We start from the raw sequence: 22415 nt of genomic DNA on the forward strand, positions 1-22415 counted from the left end.
TAAAATTTAAAATATTTTATTTACTTTAAAATTATAAATTTTAATATTAATATTCATAAAATTTTACAATTTATATATTATATATTTTAAATTCCATAGACTAAAATCTTCATTTGGCCATTAAATTTTCACATATTAATATTGCATTATCATGGAATTTCACAGTATAAATTCTGTAAATAAATAAAAAAAATGCTTATTCATTACTCGAAGCGATGTACTGTACGATATAAAGCTTACTAGCCGGAAAGTAGCGGGGAACTTGTTTAAAAAAAATAAATTTATGTAAAAAATTAAAACATTAACCTCAGTGAAAGCAATTCGTATTAACTTCAACTAATCTTCCATTTAATGGTTGAATCGGGCGATAGTTATATTTGAGAACTTCTCCATTAGATTGACGAACCCCGGTACGGAATTTATACAGCTTGAAGATTAAATTTTATATTAATAAATTCAGATAATTTTAAAGCGAAATATCGAATACTCAACTTACTTGATCTTTAGAGATGCAAATAGTGTGTTTTAACAAAGTCCATGTCACCCCTTCGTTACATTCCGGAGTGGTCAAGGATCCTTTGTAACGGAAGTACTCGAAATGGTTTTCTGGTAAAAGCTCGCTAAGGGACGAACCAAAGGTTATATCTGCCGTTTGATTCGCATACTTTACTCTATCAATGGCACTCGTAATGGTATCCATGACTTTCAAAGGATAGCAATAGCGCTGTTTATAGTAAATATGTAAAAATTAAGATTTAATTAGAATTCCTTTTTTAGGACATTCGTCTAATTCAAAGATTTTTTTTATGAAGTTTGATTGGGTTAGACTGAAGGGTCATTTTTCTTCGGATGCAGAATATCTAAAGGATGTAAAGTGTTGTATAAGAGCGAAACTATCAACTGAATATCAGAGAACATTTGAATCGAAGGACACTTTCCTCTGGATTCAGTTGGATCCGAACATTCTGGCTCTTAGGAAAGAATCTAAAAAGTCCTTTGGATCTCTTTCAAAATAACCATTTCTTTTGAAAGAGGTTTAAGGGACCTTTCTTTAGATTCAGCTGTTTCGAATAATCCAAAAGAAAGCATGACTCGAGATTCAGTTAATCCAAAAACGAGGAAAGTTTCGTAAATGCATTCAATATTGTAGAAAAAACATAAATACCTCGAAAAATACTGCAATAACCGCTACACCGTCGTCGTATCGTAAAGCTTCTTGCAAAGTGGCATACTTCTCATTCTTGTGAACGAAGTGAAGCTAAACGATAAAGTAATTAGAAAAGTGTAAATAAATATTTAACTCCACGCTCCCGTCGCTCACCGAGGAGCATCGCGTGTTAAATGCTTCTTAGTGAAGAATATTACGTGTTAAATATAAAATGTCTTACTTCCAATGGATTAAATCCTCCTTCGTAAGAATGTTCCGCTCTCCAATGAAAATGAAACTCTTCGAGTTTAAAAGTTCCGGGCAAACTTCCACCAGATAATATAATGTCATCTTTAGGTGTCACTTTGACTTTACAAAAAATAATTTAATTAATTGTACGTAAAGTAAATACTGTATATAATTATATATACAAAAGTAAAGAGAGATATTGCGACGATTATAGAGGAGGAGACAGAAGATGGTACGATCTCTTCTTCATAAATGGTACGGCCACGCATAGAAGAAGAAGGAGAAGAGAGTATCGAAGCTAAATCCGATATTAGAAGATAGAAGAGGTCAAAGGGAAGACTTTGGAGAGAATAAATATGGAAGGACAGAGAGATAAGGAGGCAATGAAAAGAAAGGAATTGCAGATAAAATAAAGGAAATTTTTGATTCACGAGATCCTCGGTTGTAAGGATATCTTGAAAAGAATTTAAAAAAAAAAAAAGCGCGTGAATCGGAGGCAGGAGAAGAATAAAGAACAGATGGAGTACGAGGAACACGTGAAGAAAAACAAGAAGTACAAGAACAGGATCCACAAAAGGAACAAGGAGCACGGGAAGGAGAGGCAAATATTTTCTTACTTGTTTTTCCATTGGAATTTTCGATTTTTACCGATTCTAATTTTTTGTTATAATCTGAAAAATCGAAATAGTCCAGATTTTCATTTTCTACAACATAACTGCAATCTATATTAATGGGCGATTGCTCGGAACCAGTTTGACATAGTCCCGGCCAACCTTCGGGACCAACCCCTATAAACATATATATATATATATATTTAATTTAAAAAAAAATTACATTTGTTCATTTGAAAATAAATAACTAAATAACTATTTCTCACCATTCGATCCGTCGTAACTCCACTGGACTGTAAATAAAACGAAACAGAATAGGTTAAATTTATTATTTAAAAAAATAATAATGAAAACTTGAAATAATTCTGGATGTTTAGATGAATAATTTAACGTAAACTTTTAGAAAAATAAAAGTTTCAACAGGTGTTTAAGCATGTACATTACACGTGTTACGTTGGAACATGCAACAAAAATCTGTTTGTGTGACGTTGAAGCTTTTAACTTAAAATATTTATTGCGAAATTGTTAATAAATGCATCAATAATTTCTCATGTTTTAAACAAATAGATTATATTTTTAACCTTAAAAAATCGATTTAAAATAATATTTTTCTTTCACTTTAACTAATTGGGCCTGTATTCAAACTTTACAGTACGTGCTTAAATATCAGTTACTTGTCGTTTTTTAAATTTCCACCAAAAATCTACCAAAATTTAATATCATTAATAACCCTAACACACAAACTTCCCCGCAAAATTTCAGAAACTTTAGACAAAAGGCACACGAGTTATTAAGCTTTAAAGTTCCCCCCCCCACACGCATACTAACATTCATACGTACAGAAAAAACACTTCGTAGATTCTGTATTTCCCCCGAAAACCATATTTAAATATATCTACTCGGTTGATCTTGTGTTGAAATTTGTTTGCGTGTCATTGGACTTATACCTAATTATGTAAACATCTTGGAAAATACGAAACCAAACCCCCCCCACCATTATTGTTCTCGAGGCCTCAATATAAAATGTTTCGATTGTAAGTTTCTAAATCTATTTCTAACTTGTAAACACGTATTTTATGGATAATTTAAATAGTGGATAATAAATACACAGTAGAACTTCCAAAGAGGATCACCTCCGAACAACGGGCACGTCTGGTATTTTCCTCGGTGGCCGTTATTCGGAGGTGCTTTAATGCACAGATTTATCAATTTCTGGGAAGTTAACCTCATTTTATTTAAATTTCTACTGGTTTAAGGATTGTTTTTAGATATTAAGAGCGGAAATTTCGAATTTTTAAGCAGTTAAAAATTATTTTTATGTTTATTTATTTTTTAAACAATTGTTCTTTTATTATTAGTATTATTATTTATTTTCTAGAAATTTTTTAAGGTTCAGAATAAACGGAAATTCAAACGGAAGTAGGAAATCCTTCTTCGGCAAAAGTTCTTATTCTTGTAAATAAATTTATTATATATAAACTTTAAATTATCCTATGGTATAATCTCTTTAAATGCTAATAAATAAAGTATAAACAAAAATAAGAGCGATTTTTACATAAAAAAATCAATTTTTAATCATATTTTAACTTAAAAAATAAGCTTTCTGGTCTCGATTTTCGTATACCTAACTCCGTTCTGGAGATTAACGAAGGAAGACGGACGGACAAACAGACAAACGGAATGTGTATGTCCGTAATTTAGAAATTGCAGCCCGACAAGAGCGTCTTTATTAGGGTGAAAACACGCTCACGTTTCGTTTATACTTTTATTTATTCACCTAGAAAACAATCTCATTTAAAACACAATGAAAAATCGATTTAAATAATAAGTTATAAGTAAAATAAAGAGTATCTGTAGATGAGCAAATGAAATATAAACGAAGAAAGAGTGCTTTTTTAGATGAATTAATTGTAAAAGAGAAGCAAAAGTGTTTTTTTTTATGGATAAAATATAAATAGATTAAGAGAAAAAATAATTAGAATTAAAGCAAGAGTGTATCTTTATAGGAGTAAATAAAATGACGATACAGTGGAGAGTGGTTTAAAGATAATTTCGTACACCTTACCTTCCTGGCCGGAGGCAAACAGCACGAACGAAAGTAGCAAAGTAACGATCATGTCGACGGCAAGGAATAATTGCCAGTGCCAATATGTAGATAAAACACTTATTTATAATTCTCTAATAGTGACAACATCTATCACTTTTCCAGTCACGTGGCGAGCGCACGGAACACACACACACACAGCTTTTCCACTACGTTGCTGCATCACTTGATAATTGCGAAACTTATATAATTTATTCCGTTGGGACTCCGCGTAAATATATTTTCTTGCCACCAAATTTATTGCTTTTTCACCAAAGACATTTGAATTTTCTCATATATAGGCCCGTATATATTTCACTTCTTCCCTTCTCTTTATTTAATTAATTTAATTTATTATATAAAATAAACTTACTTATACAGTTAGACGTTAACCGAGCATATAGATAATTGCGTTATTTTTATTAGAATTACGTAATATTCAATTAAAAGTTCTTTAATTATAATTAGCGTAACTGTAATTAAGGATATTTATCTAATTTCTGGTTAGAAAATTGAATGTGTTATCGTTAATTTCTTGCAATACAAACCGCGATTTAAGTAGTATTTTTGCATATATTTGTTAAAGCACGATTAACTCGAAAAAATTGGTTTATAGATAAGGTTAACAGCCTGTATTATACTTATCTCGATTTAAAAACTTCTTAAGACGATAATCTGATCGTTAAATCACGCCTTAAGCCATCAAAAATTCAATTTTAATTGTCGTAAAACACGAAATTGCATAAATTTCCTTCAAAGAAAAGTATATTTAGAGAGAATCGAGTGGAGAATATCATTACCCGTGGAGGGATTTTTTTTGGGGAATTTTATTCCTTTAAAGTAGAGTAAAGCAACTTGTAAGCGATGCCATTATTGCTTAGAAACGGGGATTTACGCAGCTGCAGCTTAATGGGTCTTCTAGGGCCTTCAGTCATGAGTGTACAACGTAAGGTCTCGCATTGAGTCTACAACTTAGGGCCTCGTGTTACGAATATTAGGGACTCACATTTTTACGTATATCGCTTTTAGGTGGACGGGAAGGGCCTGTTGTATGTTATAACCTAGGGCACAACCAGTCTGTCCAGTTCTGTCTAAGAAGTTTTCATTTATATTTCTAAGAAAATTGTAAGAAATTAGTCTTTTTAGATCATCATTCAGTCCACAGGCCGCGTGTGATTTATTGAATTGACATTTACGACCCGATTGAAATTCTGCCAATTGCAAACATTTCTAGAAAAGTTACTAATCTGGTTAACGGGGAGATTTTCCAGAATTTATTATTGCTTAACGCAAAATTGCGTAAATATCCGTTTCTATAAAATAAAACAAAAACATTCTTTTATTCTTGCCTATATAACTTCTTCTAAGGCCTGTGTAAGGTTCTAGGGGTTGCCTAGAGCCCTTACATAGGTCTATTTTTTATATAACCCCTTCTAAGAATGGGTTAATGAAAGCTATCGTAGGAAATACTCTATAGGTAATTTTATGTAATAAATGGGTACATAGACAAGACGTAAGCAAGTTTATGTAACATAATGGAAGATCTATACAGACAAGACGTCATAGACAAGACTTTTGCAAGCAAGACGTCATACACTAGATGTTATAGACAAGTTTATGTAAAGAAAAAGCAGTGGCGTGTTATCCTATGGTGGTTGGTAGCCCCCACCAACAGGGGCTCCAAACCAATCTTTTATTAAAAGAATATTTCCCCAAAAATGTCCCCCGAAGAAAAATGTCTGAAGACACGAGACCCCTTAATTCAAATTCACCCGCGTGCCCATGACGTGCCACTGCGAAAGAGGTATGAAGGCGAGACGTTGTAGACAAGTTTATGTAATAAAGGGGTATACAGAAATGACGTTGTAGACCTCGTAAGCGAGACAAATATTAATTTTATTGCGAGGTTTTTACATTATATTTAATTATAAAGGACATTTTAAGTCAACACCTTTAACAAAAATCGAATTAACGTAAACAAGACGTTAATTATTATTAACCTTCATACCTATGTACTATACAGTACTTATACTAATTTGTATGCCACTACCAGACACCTGTTTACTTTCGATTTCTGCTTTTTATAACATAAATTTATGCTAATTTTACATTTATTATCATATAATTTGCATAAAATATGACATAAAATACGAATCAATATCAAACTTTCAGACATAATTCAAAGTTTAAACCTCATTTCTTCGCCTTATAACATGGGATAAAGGATAAAAATGGTGCTTATCCCTGCCTTACACTTCACATATTTCTAAAAATACCTTTCCATATATCATTAATATAATACGAAATTATAAAAAAGCGGATATTTATACACTATACATCATTAGAATTTTGAAAATTGTATTGTCTACAATGCATAAATCTAAAAAATTAATCTCAAAGAAATTAATACCCGACATTTATAATAACATGAAGCAATATTTTATATATTAATTTGATATTAAATTGCTTAACGTTCCTTTAATAAATTATGTTATTTATAATTATATAATCTCTGCGGGGGTTGTTTTTACAAGAGGAAACTTATATTTATATTAATATTTCTTCTAAAAATCCAATTAAAAATGCATGCTAAATACCTGTAAATGTAATTGAATTTAGAGGAATTTATTTTAAAATATAATCATTGATTTCAATTGTAAAATAGACAATGGCACATTGTCTACAAGTTCTATATTTATTTTAATATATATATACATACATACATACGTACAAAATAACACAAAAGGGATAATTAGTTTCTTATAATACAGAAATATTACTCAGATTTGAAAATTATCCGGATACAATATTGAAAAGTCTGTCATAGATTGTGACTTTTTAGAATTCTTTTTAAACAATAAATTGTTTTAAATTAATTATTTATGGATGGAAGGATCTCGACCCTTGAATTACTCGATTGTTAAGTGATTGTAAAGGTCGAACGTTTGTTAAAATAAGAACCTCTTCTTTGTCGGTTATGGGGCCTTCTACCATGAGACGAAACAGTGGAGTCTGAAAAATAGAAAAACAATTGAATTTTTCGCAAGGTTTTACAGTAATTTTACGTGTTTTAGTTATTTTAACAATTGTAATTTCGCTTTGAATCTCACCTGTAAAACATTAACCTTTTGAGTCTCCGTGAAAACGGTCCAAGTCACGACTTCCTCACACCCTGGCGTAGTAAAGGAGCCGAAATATCTAACGTAAGACCCTCTATTTTTTGGAAAAAGTCGAGATAATGGGAAACCGAAATGTATCGTTTCGTTGGAGTAAGAATTTCGTACCGCACTCATGGCAATTGTTATCTTATCCAATAAAGGATTGGGTCTACTAGATGCCTAATTAAGTAAATAAATATTAGTTAAGAAATGAAATATAATCTATAAATTTTTATATATTTTTAATAAAAATTTACTCTATAAAAAACTGACAAAGCTGCAAAACCATCCCTCATCTGTAATGCCTGAGATTCGCTCGAGTATTTCTCGTTCATGTGAAGGCACTGCAACTGTAAGGTTCGTAAAAATCAGTTATTGTGATAAGGATAATGAACTTAACCTAATAAAATCCTTAAAATTAGCGTGTACGTCACCTCTAGAGCGAATTGTTTCTCGTTTAAGGTGTGTTCCGTTCCTTGAATATCAGTTAATCCCCAATGGAAGTGGCATTGTCTGAGTCTATACGTTCCACCGAGTCCTCCGTCCCTGATGGCTATGTAAGCATTTGCTGGTGGAATTAATTTAACTGCGAGAATTTTATTGGAAAAGAAGTGTTAGAAAACGTCAAAGATTAAAAGAAATTAAGCTGGAAACAGCTAAACCTGTATGCCCATTGTTTTCTAAAGTGACACCTCTCAGTACCGAATTATACCCTATAAACGTTATAGGACCCAAATTACGATTGACCACCACTCGATCCATGTCTATGTTAACTGGGGATTGGTTAAAACCTCCGCATTGTTTATAAATAGCAGGCCACATTTCTGGTACTAGAATAGTTGAATATGCATATTAAATGATGATGAAAATGGTAACTATTATCCTCTATGTTATAAACCTACAAGTATCTCCATCGTATCCCCATTCTGGAAGACCTAGAAAAATGAAAACATTCTAATGTATGAATTGAATTATACTACGGTTTAAATTATATCTAATAATTAAAGTAGAAAACAATTGAATAATTGAATAAATACGATTGTAGTTACTATAAAACCCCAGAAAACTGGAATAGTTATAGCTATAATTGATATAAAAGTAATTTTTAAAAAATGGAGCAAATAGCTGTAATTAATTGCTACAAAAATCCATCAGCGAGTTGCTTAACTTTCCCGACAAAATTTAAAACTGCGTGTGTGGCGCCATCTGTTAGGAGATTTTATTTAAAAAAATCCTTTTATATTGTTAATAATTATAAAATAGAAAAAGCTTTATTTTGAGGGTACGGACGAGTTTTATAAAAAAAATTGTAAATACTAATAACGTTAAAATCGTCGTTAAGTCCAACCCTACTCGAGGTACGACACGCGATCCCCCTCTATCTCCCCACCCCCTCGACCTGTAAACACCAAAATTTAATACCAACGATACCCCTAATACACAATCTACCCCCCAAAATTTTAAAAAATTTCGGCAAAAAACACAGAAGTTATTAAGCTTCAAAATCGTGTCCCCCCTCACACTACCATACAAAAAAAAAACCGAATTCTTTGCATTTCTCTACACTTCGAGGTCCTCCGAGTCCAAAAATTTAAAATTTCGGGGGTCATTTTTTGACCCATTGCCGTACATTACCTCCTTTATGTATAACAGAGTCGGGAAAGTAATAACGATAATAACAATAACTATTAAACGTTAGTCAAATTAATTGTGTTTATTTTTGAACGTTTAATGATGTTTCTTAACAATAAAAGAAATTGTTAGTCTTTATAGTTATTTGTTAAGGTGTTTAAATCATCGAGAAAGTGTCAATTTATAGTTATTTAAACTCCATTAATGGACAATAAGCAATAAATATTATCGAGTAATGGGAGAAATTTGAAGGTTAATGATAAACGAAAGCATCCACAGAAGCGTAATTTCGTTATGCTTACAATGAACCTTCATTTAATTGTGTTATTTAGAGCAATATTCGTGTTATAAATTGCTCTCGATTAATTGGATAATCGCGTGTTAAATCCCCAAATTTTTGACCAAAATCCAAAAAAATTTATAAAAATTAAAAATACAATTTAATTTTTTAAAAAATGACATATTATAAAATTTACCTGGTTCATGAGAACAGGTGAGAATAAATAAAGAAGTAACGACAAGGAAACTGAACATGACTACTGATTAATTCCTTCAACTTCTATATTTATGTGTGAATTTTTAAAAAAATTCAATTAAAAAAAGTCACTACGTCATTCGTCGATACTCGCTGGAGCGTAGTAAGTTGCTATAGCAACCGCCATTCATAAATTGAAATAGATTAATTTGTATTTTGTTTCTTATGAATGAAAGTTTCAATTTCACTTTAAATTACGTAACAATACAGATTTTTTTTGTATTTTTTGCCTTTTATTATTTTTGTAAATTGATTAATTAAATTTTTAAAAAAAATCATTTCTTTTATTTACTCGTTTAATGTATAAATTAATTTGTTTTTTTTTTTGTTTTTTTAAGCAACATTTTTAGATTTATGTGGAATTTTTTTAGTTGGATTTTTTCTCGAGAGATGTCGGAAGTTTAGTGATTTATTTTTAAATTTTTATATTTAAAACTTCGTTGTGTAAAACACAATTTAATTGTATGTGAATTGCACGTTTTGGTGTAATTTCGACAGGAGTTTCGTTGTTTTACGTGAAGTTTTAGACGTGTTTTTAACCGAGAGACGACCGAAATTTAGTGATTTTATTACAGAAAAAAGGTCATTAAAAACTTCAAGTTTTGTACAACAGACTTTATTTATTTATTTAAATTTTTTCTATACACATTTTTGGACACGTAACAAATAAAATCATTCTAAAAATGATCTACGACATACGTACACACACACACACACACACATATATATTTTATCAAGAAAAGTGTATGAATACACGACATGAATATGTTACAAGTAGATCAAAAAATTCACTTAAAAATAGAAATAAATATTATTTTAATGATGGAGTCTATAAGTATGCTTAATATTAAACCCAATTAAGATTTTTTAGAAGATTTAATTAGTTTTAAAAAACCATATTTTTAAGTTAGTAAATATCCTAAAACATCGATATACAGGACGAGACAGCAATAGTTACAATAGGAACTATATGTCTATGATTTTTTAGAAAAAACTTTGATTTTTTTGATATTTATATATTTATATATTTATATATAAATGGACAAATATCACCGGTGTTGTTCTACACCCTTTTTTAAATATTTTTTGGTTCTTAAAGTTAGTAGTTTCGAAGTTAAAAAGCACACTATGACTCTCTGCTACTTTTTTTTAGATGTTAGTTTATATTAAATATATATTATTTACACTATTCTACAAAGAAATTTTACCATCTAAACCCATTTTTTTATGTATTCGAGGCCTTAAACCCACCGTAAAGTTCGTATAAACGTTTAAAATCCCCTAAATTTGTCATTAAAAACCATGTTTAAAAACCTGAGATCACGCATCTATCCTTTACTTTATTGGCTAATTTAAATTTTTTTTTTTTTTGGATTGAAATTTCTTAAGTTTTTTGGAGAAATTGCCTATAAAGTAACACTCGGACGTTCTTAAATTTTAATTGGTACATTGGAAAGTATTTAAAATGACGAATTAATTTGAATATCTAACGTCACGTGCGAGTATGCAAATTAGAGCGCGAGTTTCGTCACGTTTTATTGATTTTTATGTAAAGAAGATTGTTAACTTTTGTAACCAACAGATGTTTGGGACGTTAAATACTCGAATAGATGTATTATTTAAATGATTTTTCTCATTTTGAAAATATCTGCACCTTCAAAGTTTTATGTTCTGACACTAAAAATCCATTGAAAATTTTATTTTATATCAATATAAAAGTTGACAACTTTTGGATTAAAACTGTTTGTACGAGTACAGGCTTGTTGCATATTCATCAATATTGATTTTCTACATGTTCTGACACCAAAATTATTAATCTTTTTTGAATTTTTTTAAAGATTTTTGGCATTTTTTAATATGTTGCCGTGCAAGATAAGTCGACTTTTTAAGAAAATCTTCATCTAAGATATTTTTTTCCACATTTTCCAACACAAACATCACGTATTTTCGGAGTTTTTAGTGTCAAGAATTCGCATCTTTAATTAAAAAATTCGAATATATACAGTAAATTAGTACATTTGAATTTTTTAAGGATTTAACAGACATATTTCCTTCTGAAAAAGGAAAAAAAAAAAACAGATAAAGATTTAAAATAGAAATAAAATCAAAGATTAATCTTTCTGTTAAGCTGCTGAGTATCAATATATAGTTGTGTATATATGTCAATGTGTTTTGGCACGTCTACGAAGAGTAATTAAAAATATTTGGACTAGAATTTTGTATACATATATTTTTCTGTTTAATAACTTAAAGAATCTTGAACGTGTGCGATTTTTTCTTTTTCGGATTTAAGACATTTACCCCACCAAGAACGTTTCATGCACATGTCCTCTAATTTAAATAAAAAACATTTGGTTTGAACGATGTTAAAAAACAGTTTACCAACTAAATTGGCGGTTGCTGTGTTGGCCAGTTTCAAACAGGCTCGAAACCTGAAAATAAAAAAGTGCAAATATAAATAATTTCGTATATAACACGTTGCTTAAGTTCTAAAACATCACTTTCTTTAATTAATTCCAAAAAAATACAAACAGGAAAGAAGCCACGTGAAGACCTTTAACTCGAACTGTTGATTGCTAGTGTTCGCTTTTGGTTGTGTTGCCTTTGAAATCGCGGGGCGAATAGGGTAATTTAAAGGAATATTATCCAGAAATGTTTTAATGTAAAGATATTTCGTATTGGATAGTGTTCGATGAGATTATCGAGAGCATTTTGTCGGACTCTTGATGGAATTTTTTGCATATTTAACAAAGTTGTCTTGTTGGATTATTAATGATCTTGTTCTCGGATCATTATTAAAATTAAAATGGATTTTAACGTAAAGATGAACCCAGAAAAATACTATTAAACATATCTGTGTATTAACAAAGATGGATCCCAGTAGAGGGAAACTGGGAATTTTCCTCGGGCCCGGAAGGAACTTAGGAGGCCCTTAATAGTTCTTATGCCTGTAAATTAATGTTATTTTTAGTAATAAAGAAACATTCTACGTATTTGTTCAAAAAAGATAAAAGGGGCCTCATACAAACCCTCGACTGGCCTGCACCAGAGTGATGAATATGCAAATTTAACAGCATCTTTATGCCATTAACCTACATTTTATTTATAATTTATTTAAAAGAATAATTTCCTCCTACAAAAAACACGCTAGAAAGCCTCTTAATTGTTGTTTTTTTTTAAATATTTTTTTAGGAATAATATCAAAAATCCCCTTATGTATATAAATAAAGTGAAGGTATCTTTATGTTAATAAAAAAGAGAAGAGGGGGGAAAATGATATTGTTAGCTGTCAAGTTGACATAACCCACTTCAAGGATAAAGAGATGAGCATTGGAGAATGCTATCTAAGAATTTCCAAAGACTAAACAGGGACGATAACATCCCCTGGTTCTTTATAAAGCTGTGTAAGGTGAACCATCTTACAGGAAGACAATCTCCGCTCTACTTCAAAGAGATAAGAATTCTTAACACCTTTTAAGCGGCTCAAATTGAATTCTTTGTATCCTGATCTGGAATGTCTGATAATACTTTTTAACCTAAAAATAAAGAAAAGAATAGAAATTAGCTAGGAATTCTTTGTCGTAAAGCATCATTTTCTTACAATTTGCTCCCGGGCATCATCGGATATTGAACATAAATGATAGGTTTATTAGAAAGACAAGATACATGCCATCATCAATCAACGGCATCGTTACGGGTTCCATCATTTGGTTTAGTGTTTAACACGATAACTATCGACGATACGTCTGTCCTTCGACGTTCTACCGTCGCGCGACATCGACTCGGTGACGTCACTTCAGTTCACCCTATTGTTAATTATTCTTTAATTTTATATTGAATGTATGGGATACATTCCAAGAAATTTTCTATTTATTCTCTGTGTTAATTATAATTTTAATCTATTATATTCTTTATATACAATACGTAGGTTAATTTATCACCAGTGCGGATGACAATGGCACCAGTTAGAAAGGTCGTTTAAACGAGTTTTAATTACTCCCGTTTTAAGCAAAAAAGAATCGAAATTTTCGCCAATATTCTCTTAATTATGGCCATAAAAATGTTAGGAAAGTAGAAATATTACCATTGGCTCTTCCTAACACGGCACCGAGAAACTCTAGAATGACGTAATTCCTCCGAAGCTTACGACATTCGAAACCCAGTTTAAATATGTTATTCGACTCTTTTATTCGTCAAGTGTGTGGATTGTGGGTCCTGAAAGGTCGATGTTTTCACATAAATTCCATAGGTTTTACACAATATCACATCTGGAAACGGTTTTTACTATTCGGTTCGACTTTTCTAACTTATAATTAGCACAGAGACCAGGCGAAAATGTCGGTATTCTAGCTAAACTGCGGCACAATTCTAAGCAATTATAGGAAAATATAATTCATTTTTCTTCTTTAAGTCGATGAAACTACTGTTATTTGAGTTCGGATGCTTTGCTGCCAGGAATTATGCGAATTTGGAAAGAACTACGGCTGTGCACTTCCTCCTTAACCGTAGGAAAATAGGAGGTACTACAACTGTTAACATTAAGTATAGATACTAAAATATAACAAATACAGAAGAATTAGGAACTGCTACAACTATAGAGAAACAAAGAACTGCTGCTAAACTATAAGAAAATTGGGAATTATAGGGAATTTAGGAACTGCTAGTACGACTATAAAAATATCTTTGACAGGTGCTGCAGTGTTTAAGAGTGTAGAAAATAATATCTGACACGTGTTGCCACAGAAAAAAAGACTGACTTTTTCCAGTTTTTAGACGGTTTAACATCACAATTTTTTCTTAATGGAAATTTCCTGTAGGTGTTAAGATGGGGGAATGACGTTTCGATTTATATACATTTCTTATTATTTCGTTATTAGGGTGGATTAGGGAATTCCCTACGGGATTCCGGCTACGTCAGCTGATAGAAACGAATATAATTCGCCGCAGAAAGTTCTTTTCGAAGCATTTATACAGGAATTTCTAATCTCTACTCACGCAACAATAGATGCTGTGTGCCTTAAATAAGACCCTCTCATTAAATGAGAATTTCTACTTTCTTTTATATATATATATATATTTCTTGTTAAAGTAAGAATTAATACAGCTGAAGACTGGAATAAGAACAGTTTTATCCAGTTAAAGAATAAAAATTAAGCAGTATAATTCTCAATTTCTACAACTGTAGGATATCTTTCATTAGGCTGTAGGAATTACAGTTCTTTCTTTATTATTCCTGTATGGATATAGTTCCTATACAGTTATGGTTTTTTCTACATAAGTCCTACACAATTTTAGTTCATTCTACACAGTTCCTATATAATTACAGTTCCTTTTATACAGTTCGTTCCTGCCTAATTAGTTAGCCTACTTCTATAGTAGTGTAGTCCCTACACAATTACAGAAATGTAGAAGTTGTTTACTCCTTAAAGTTTTATAGTAATTAAGAAACTTTTAATATATAAAAATATTCATAAATTAGAATATTTAACTTTAAAGTAATGTAAAAACTTCACTTAATATTTTTCAATTTATTTACAGTTATTTTAGTTTATAATATAAATACCACCGCGCCTTAAAGTATGTGGGTTGAAAGGAAGAAGAAGAACGATCCACCCAACGACTAGATAAAGTAACAAGCTAAGAAATTTTACTCAAAATTACCTTTTATTAATAAAATAGCGTATTAAAAAGAGATTTTTTTTCTTTTAAATTAATTTTAAGTGTAAAAATGTCTAATTTTAAGTGTTTAAAGGTTAAAAATTGCTTTTCTGAAGCTTAAATTTTGAAAATATATACATTTTAATTAATTTTTCAGCCGAAATTATAGTTTAAACCACTTTATTAAGTGTAAAAATTACGAAAAAATGGCTCGATTAAACAGTAAAAACAGCGTAAGATTTCGCTAAAACGGGGTTAAATTTTGCATTATTTTAAAAAAACTGCGCCAAATTTTAACATAAAATTCAAAAATGGGTGTGAAATTGGCCAAAAAATAAATGATAAAAGTCGGTAGGTATCGGTAGTGTCCACCTATTCGCAACACGTTTCAACCTCGACCCTCATCATTTAACAACACCCAGATCGGCATACCATCTAGAATAACACTAGAACTTTCCCACCACCCCGGTAATTCCGACAAACTAATGTTCTAAATAATAATAATAATAAAGTAAAGTCTATTTAAAACAATCAGAAGGTGACGTTAAACTTCAAAAGTGATTTAGCAATTTCATCCCATTACGATGCTACACACAGCCGTATAAATATAACACATACCAATTGCATTAGATACCCACCTACACACCTATTATTCAATACAGAGAACTTTCAGGGAAGAGTAACAACGACAGTAATGATATAAAACAAGCAACTTTATAGTGCATTCGAGCTGATCTATTTGAAAATAGCAGCGGGGTATACACTGTATCTTACGTAAAACGTCGACAGTGTAACGTTTTTTCTCGTTTTAAATCCTTAAATTCCACACAGCGGGATGCGTCAAGGTGCAACACCGCCCTGTATTAACAGTAAACTCCATTGTTATCATAAAAACAGGCGAAAATTTCGCATTTTTAGTTCATTAAACGGGGGGGGGACGTAAACAAGGATGGGAAAAATGCGAATAATAAAAGACAAATTTTCCATGTTTCTGTTGTAAATTACAACACGAAGGTGCTCCTGAAGCACCGAGAAGCTCGATTTATATAAAAAACAGCTATATATAGACGTGAAAAGTAGTTAGGTGGGGGTGCACTAAAGTGCTCTTAATCCTCCCCTACATAAAAAAAACAAAGGGGGAGTGATATAAACTTTTACAATCTTTCAAACACTTAAGAAAATTTAACTGGAAGATGCCGAAAAAGCTTTATTTTTAACGCGAAGGACACACAAAAAAGAGGGGCCATACGCGCGTTATATACGAATTTCTCTGGATGCACACCGCGCTTACAAATTCTAAAGGTCTTACGTGGTTGACCTCCCCCCAGATTACGTCACGAGTGGGTAAACTTTTTACAGATAAGCATATCCGGTCAGTTAGATCTAGTTTAGTATTATAATATAACGAAAAGAAATGACGTATCCGGCATACTTGTGAGCATTAAAATGGAGGACGGATGCTTCGTATCCCGTGTAAATTTGTCAGAAAATTCTTGTTTTTGTACTGTATCCTTTTGTTATCGTGTACAAAAACTATGCTGCTTTATGTATTATGCATCTGGTTTAATTAATTATTTAACAGTCATTGTGTTCGATAGTTGCATACCCGAAACCGCGACACCGAGGAGGAAACCAATTAACTTTACAAGCTATATATCTTTCTTACCCCGTTAAACAATAACTTTACCAGATAAAAAAACACGCGAAATAACGCTACGCTATAACGGGATGGAGGAATTTACAGTAAATACATACACACACGTATAGAACCTTACCTCTCGTCGCAATCGCAGTGACTTATGGTGTGAAATCTATAGTTGAAGAAACCATATTTATGTGTGAATGCCTCCACGGTGTAGGGGCACAGATCGTGATCTCGACAGCATCTATCTGTGGCGGCATTGTAACCCAATTCGTTAAATTTACGAGCAGAACTTCCAGAACCGCACCAATTGGTACCAGGAAACAAGAACAAGTTACGTTTGACGCGATCGGGGGTGGCCGAGTGATCGTGACCTCCTCTCCTTACAACTTTCTTTATCCTGTTGTGAAGTTGGTGACATTCGAGTCTCAGTCGTCGATAATCGGTCAAAGGTGCGAGGTCGGAGGGCAAGTGTCCGTCCTTTAACAGGCGATAAGTGGCGTTGGCGCATTCGGCCACCCTACGACCCGAAATTAATAGGCTCACGCAGTCGAAATCGTGACGAAACTTGCTAAGAAAGTCACGCACCATGTTGGCACTGCGTAGGTACTCGCAGTCCACCAATTGCCATGTGGAATCGTAGATGAGTTGTATGAAACGTCGCCCGTCTGTCATCTGCCTCAGGATGAGTCCATGTTGCGTGGAATTCGGACCCGACTCCCAATCTACCGACGTTTCTATGGCAGTGACGTGGCCCAGGTGGAACCTCCTCTCTCTCTCGTTATCTTCCAGCACCTGTAACTTTAGAAATTCGGGTTTGTCGCCGTTGTCACCCATCGTTTGGTGGTGGTACCCAGCGAGGACGTTGAAGAGCATCAATAGGATCGTCAGCAGTTCGCACTTCATGGTCATGTGTGCTACCATACGACTCTCGACAGAGACTGGAGCGACGTCTAGTGGTGATGGGCCCGGTGATGTGGTTGGCGCTAGGGGGGGTGCAGGCGTGGTCGCGGGTCCTGCCGTTCGATATACGATTTACCCAATTCTAAAAACTGCTCCGAAACTTAACGCCAATTTAACAAGGCAAATTGGTGTTTACTCTTCGTTAACGAACACTTTACTTCCTATTTTTCTACTCTTTAAACTTTTCTTCGCGCGCGCCATTTATTGTTGTTTAAAAATCCAATCTGTTCCTTATCAAATAATAATGCGTTCAATCATAAAAAAAAACAAAAAAAAACGCACCCCCTGTACAAAACTAAGGTGAGAGTTAGCTGGATGTTACCAATAGCAACGATAATGGAACATCCCCATACGATTTGGGGTGAGGAGGGGTCGTAAACGATGGGCACGCGAATGTAAATATATGCAAATTACGTAAACAAGCGCCGAATTAGCGAGTAACTACGACACTTCTGGCAATAATCTTCGCCCGTACGACAATTAGAACGATTTAATATTATAAACGAAGGATAAGCGACCTTTTAAAGTTCAAAATGGAAAATTCCTCACCCCTTAAATTCGATAGGAGGTGAAGATACGGAGGAATTTTGGAACGGTCCGAAAGAATTATTGACATTTTCGAAATATCCACATCGTGAAAGAAAGAAATCCTAGTTTAACGTGAAATTTTGCGTGAAATCGAACAACTTTTTTATCAGAAGAAACGAGAAAGAGAAGAGAGAAAGGAAAGAAAATAAAGAAAGAAAATTGCAACATAATATCCTAGTGCTCAAATTTTTATCGATAGTTTCTCCGGCGATTTTCGTGTTTTATTTGAATCCAAACTACAAAAGAAAAAATCTGTAAAATTCATATTAACTTAACTTAAATTAGGTCACGTTAATTTAACTTACAGCGCAAAAAAAGAGCTAGAGAAGTTCCGAGAAGCCACAGAGAACACGTGCAAAACTCACACAGAAGCAACCTCACCCCCGTAAAATCTGATAATTTAGCGATTTTTTTCCCTTTAATTTTAATTAATAGAAACGGGATTTTATCTGGATACATGTTGAATACAAGTATCAGACCAACTTAGTGTCAGAAACGCTGACCAGCAAAAGATTAATCGCGAGTTGGCAAAGACAGAGAACATCACCGAAAAAAAAAGAGGGAGTCTCTCGCAATTAATTGAATCTACTGTTCGGTAGCCGTCCCCACTATAATTTGCTCGTCAGTTGCTTTTTGCTTCCACCGCCCCTCGTATGGCGTCAAGGGGTCATTCGTTTTGGGGTGTTAGTCTCCCCCCTAATGCTATCTCTATGGTCAATTTGGTGAAAACAACATACTTTACTCCAGCGGATAATGCTGATTAGCAGACAAGTCCAACTTCTTCCAATTGGACTTATTTCACTCCAGTACACTCCATTTCTTATTTTCTTCCCCCTTCTTTCTCTACTTCTTCTTTCTTTCTTTAACCGGGATGCTGTAAAGAAGTTCCAAAGTTCGATAAAACTTTAAAAAAAAATAATAATAGTAACAAAAATGGCGGTAATTTCTAATACAGACGAAAAATTGATATTTCTAAACGTCTTATTTTTTTTAAATAAAAGAAACTGTGTAGAGTTATTAAAAAACGATAATTTGTTTACTTTATTTACAAATTTAATAATATAAAAAATATAAATTAGAGAAAAACATAAATTATTAAAGAAAATGGCGTATAACCCGCAGCGCATCTCGAGAGGATTAGAAGAGATTTAAATTTAAATTTATTTACGTCCTTCAGGAAAAAAACATACATATATATATAACTTAATAGACAATTTTTTAAGTTATTTATTAACTTCTTATAAATATATTTACGCAACTTTCATATTTAAACTTAAAAAAAAAACTTTGAAAATTAAGACGTAACAAGATAAAAGTCAGCCAAGCGTGCTTTTAATATGGGGTTTAAGTTCCCTTTTCTGGAACGCAAACCTATAAAGCGTTGTTAAGTTCGCTTAATTTCCCGCGAATCGTCCTAAGTCTGATCGATAGTCAGCTTGAGGCGACGTATTTTTACGACTTCGTTACTAACCTCATTCCCTCCTCTCATTCTATACCATAAAAATGGCCGATCTATGCTCACTGACTCTAATTATGCATGCGTGGCTGGTAACTGATCCACACACACACACACCCGCGCGCCACTAATAAAGGAGTAGACACTCATTGACTGCATTCACGACCCCTTTTTTTTAAAAAAAAACACACACGCATTATGTATGCGTACGTACAAAATGGCATCCGGATGTGGCTACTGTACTTAATGGGGGACGTTAATAAATTACGGGATGATGCGTTAGAGCTTGGTTTATAAGATAAGGAACACTAAAATTAAAGTTTTTTGCATCAGGTTCCTTGGCATTGTCCAAAAAATACGCCTTACTTTAAGACGGTATTATGCGCTTAAGCTGACTCGTACGCATTAAAGGATTGCTCACATGTTCTTCGATGCTCAATTACTTCGCGTACACTCCTCCAAACGTTACTTTTAGGTAATTAATATAATATAATTAAAGTTTAATTAGCATAGTTTACTCGTTACGTATGCGCGTTACGCATTAAAATAATTAAAAAGTATGTAAACTCCATTATATTCTGTACAATGAGTAACATAAAGTTGATCGGTATCAGCAACTATCGATAAGATCAGCGCTTAAATTAGAGACATTTTAGCAATACTAAAGAGCATTGTGACGTATAGAAACGCCGTAGATTAATACAGAGGGGTGTACGTGACCTAGAAAAATTGTTAGTGCAAATGAGCATAATAAACAACGTCCCTTGACCTACAAATTTCGTAACACCGTAAAATTCCAGCATTAAAATTAATAATTTGACTTAAAATTGAACAAGTTTAAACAAAGGTCGAAGAGACAGAAGAATATACTTTATACCCGCGTATGTGTGGTGTGTGTGTGTGCGTGTGTGTGTGGTACAAGTAATAATTATCGACTGAGGTTGTTGCCATGGGAACAAAATCCGAAGAAAATAATCTCGTCAAGTCGAGGAAACTATTTGGCAGAGGTCAAAGATCACACGACACTTCCGATCCAACTGTCCAGCGGTGTGTTCGTCCAATCATAAAATTGTAGAAAATGCTGATGCCAGTGTTTTAAGCCCCCGTTTTGTAATTTTGTTACAGAAAATGACGTAGATCAGCAAAAAATAGCATTAGGAAAATATAAGGATAATATTAAGAGGAGTGGAAAAATGTAAATAATTCTACTTCATTGCATTTTTAGTCCGTGATTAACGGAATACAATATTTAGAAAGTTCGTTTTCCGAGCGGGGACAAGAGCCAAAAGATTCTTGTCCATCAACTTTGACGTAAGAACCCGATGATTAATGGACGATTACAACTTTTGTAAAGGTTATTTCGTAATTCTTGTAATTACTTAACGTGTTTTCGGGATCATTTTACAATTTTTATGATTATTTACATGAATTTCATAATTTTTTAATGATTATTTTATAAATTCAGTAACTAGTTAAAGGCACTAAAATGTAAATTAACCTTCTCAACAGTTTAAAACAATTTTTAAAGGCTTTTTTTTAAGTTACAGAAAAAGATAAAATTACAGAATGTAATTTTCTCTTCAAAAATCGTATTTACAATTTTATTTTATATCATTTGAACAATTGTACTTTTTTCAAGAATGTTTTAACTCATTTATTTCTAAAATTTCACTTATTTTTCGCTTTGTACTTCTTAAATTTCTCTATTATTTTACCCAATTTTTCAAACATTTTTTTTTGTTTCTCTTGTTCCTCTCCTCCTCTTTGTCACTCGCCGCTTCTCTATCTCTCATTCCCATGTTTCGATTTTTATTTAATATTTACTAAATTTGTTCTTTGTTCCTCATTTTGTACTATAATTATCTTATTTCCTGATAGATAATGCAACTCATTTTTAGTACATAAAATACAATTGTACACAATTACTAAGCTGTATTTGTATGCATAATTCTTCCTCAATTTGGTTATAAAAATTTATATACATAAAAGGAAATATCGTCGAAATTTTGAGAAAAAAACCCAAAAAATATATCCTTAAATTTGAGGAAAAATACCTAAAAATATACTTCGAAATGTAAGAAAATTACGTTAAAAAATTTAAAAGAAAATCTGTAAAATTCCGTCTTAAATTTGCTCTGATTTGACGAAAAGATCCAAAAAATTTCCCTAACATTCGAATAATAAGAAAAAAATCTCTGAAATATTGCCCCGAAAATTAAGATAAAATCTTTAAAACATGTCGAAAATAACAGGAGAAAATTCCTAAAACAAATAACTCTTTTGAAATGCGATATTTTTTTTTATATTTTTCCAACAAAATTTACAACTTTAAACAGATTTTCTTTGATATTTCTAACACGTTACGCTTGCTCAACTCGTAACATTTTATATTGTAAGTGACGCAACAAATTATAAATTTCCTAATTGTTCTAGACAAAAATATCCTAGTGAAGTGTTAAACAGATTTATTCAATAATTTTCCAATTCATTTCAGTTTTATTCTTCAATTTCTCGTGTTTTTTTTCCATGGCGGTTATAAGCACGTCACCCTCCTTCACTCGTTCGTTTATTCTTTTATTTTTATTTTATTTTTTAACTAGAAGAAGAGGGAGGAGAGAAAGATGAAAAAAAAGAAATGGCAACAAAGAGCGAAATATCTAAATTACTTTAAAAACACAAAGTATATCCGGAGG

The 22415-nt window shown here is 32.3% G+C and overlaps 2 protein-coding genes across 2 annotated transcripts; both read right to left on the reverse strand.

The window, feature by feature from the left end:
- On the reverse strand, positions 1–9429 carry LOC136969029 (carbonic anhydrase 6-like). Its single transcript, XM_067263100.1, has 15 exons — positions 9357–9429; positions 8151–8183; positions 7911–8078; positions 7683–7834; positions 7506–7598; positions 7201–7428; positions 6972–7102; positions 4073–4170; positions 2274–2300; positions 2014–2184; positions 1389–1516; positions 1166–1258; positions 497–724; positions 307–427; positions 1–173 (listed from the first exon to the last, which is right to left on the reverse strand). Exons 1-14 carry the CDS (start codon positions 9412–9414, stop codon positions 308–310), a joined length of 1728 nt encoding a protein of 575 aa, XP_067119201.1. The 5' UTR covers positions 9415–9429; the 3' UTR covers positions 1–173; position 307.
- A 2167-nt stretch (positions 9430–11596) lies between these two features.
- On the reverse strand, positions 11597–17630 carry LOC136969038 (uncharacterized). Its single transcript, XM_067263117.1, has 2 exons — positions 16849–17630; positions 11597–11847 (listed from the first exon to the last, which is right to left on the reverse strand). Exons 1-2 carry the CDS (start codon positions 17625–17627, stop codon positions 11655–11657), a joined length of 972 nt encoding a protein of 323 aa, XP_067119218.1. The 5' UTR covers positions 17628–17630; the 3' UTR covers positions 11597–11654.
- Between the last annotated feature and the right edge of the window lie 4785 nt (positions 17631–22415).

This window comes from Centruroides vittatus, unplaced genomic scaffold, assembly GCF_030686945.1.
Source record: "Centruroides vittatus isolate TY-2023 unplaced genomic scaffold, ASM3068694v2 contig_1695, whole genome shotgun sequence".
NCBI lineage: Eukaryota > Metazoa > Arthropoda > Arachnida > Scorpiones > Buthidae > Centruroides > Centruroides vittatus.

What these genes read in the sequence shown, in the direction of transcription:
- LOC136969029 (XM_067263100.1), bottom strand. Translation starts at nt 9,414, where the DNA reads ATGTTCAGTTTCCTTGTCGTTACTTCTTTATTTATTCTCACCTGTTCT. An exon ending in CACCTGTTCTCATGAACCAG is followed by an intron (nt 8,184 to 9,356) that starts GTAAATTTTATA and finishes TCATTTTTCTAG; the next exon opens with GTCTTCCAGAATGGGGATAC. An exon ending in TCGAGATCCTTCCATCCATA is followed by an intron (nt 4,171 to 6,971) that starts AATAATTAATTT and finishes ATTATAAATAAG; the next exon opens with TGTTTTATCTACATATTGGC.
- LOC136969038 (XM_067263117.1), bottom strand. Translation starts at nt 17,627, where the DNA reads ATGACCATGAAGTGCGAACTGCTGACGATCCTATTGATGCTCTTCAAC. An exon ending in CACTGCGATTGCGACGAGAG is followed by an intron (nt 11,848 to 16,848) that starts GTAAGGTTCTAT and finishes TTTTATTTTCAG; the next exon opens with GTTTCGAGCCTGTTTGAAAC.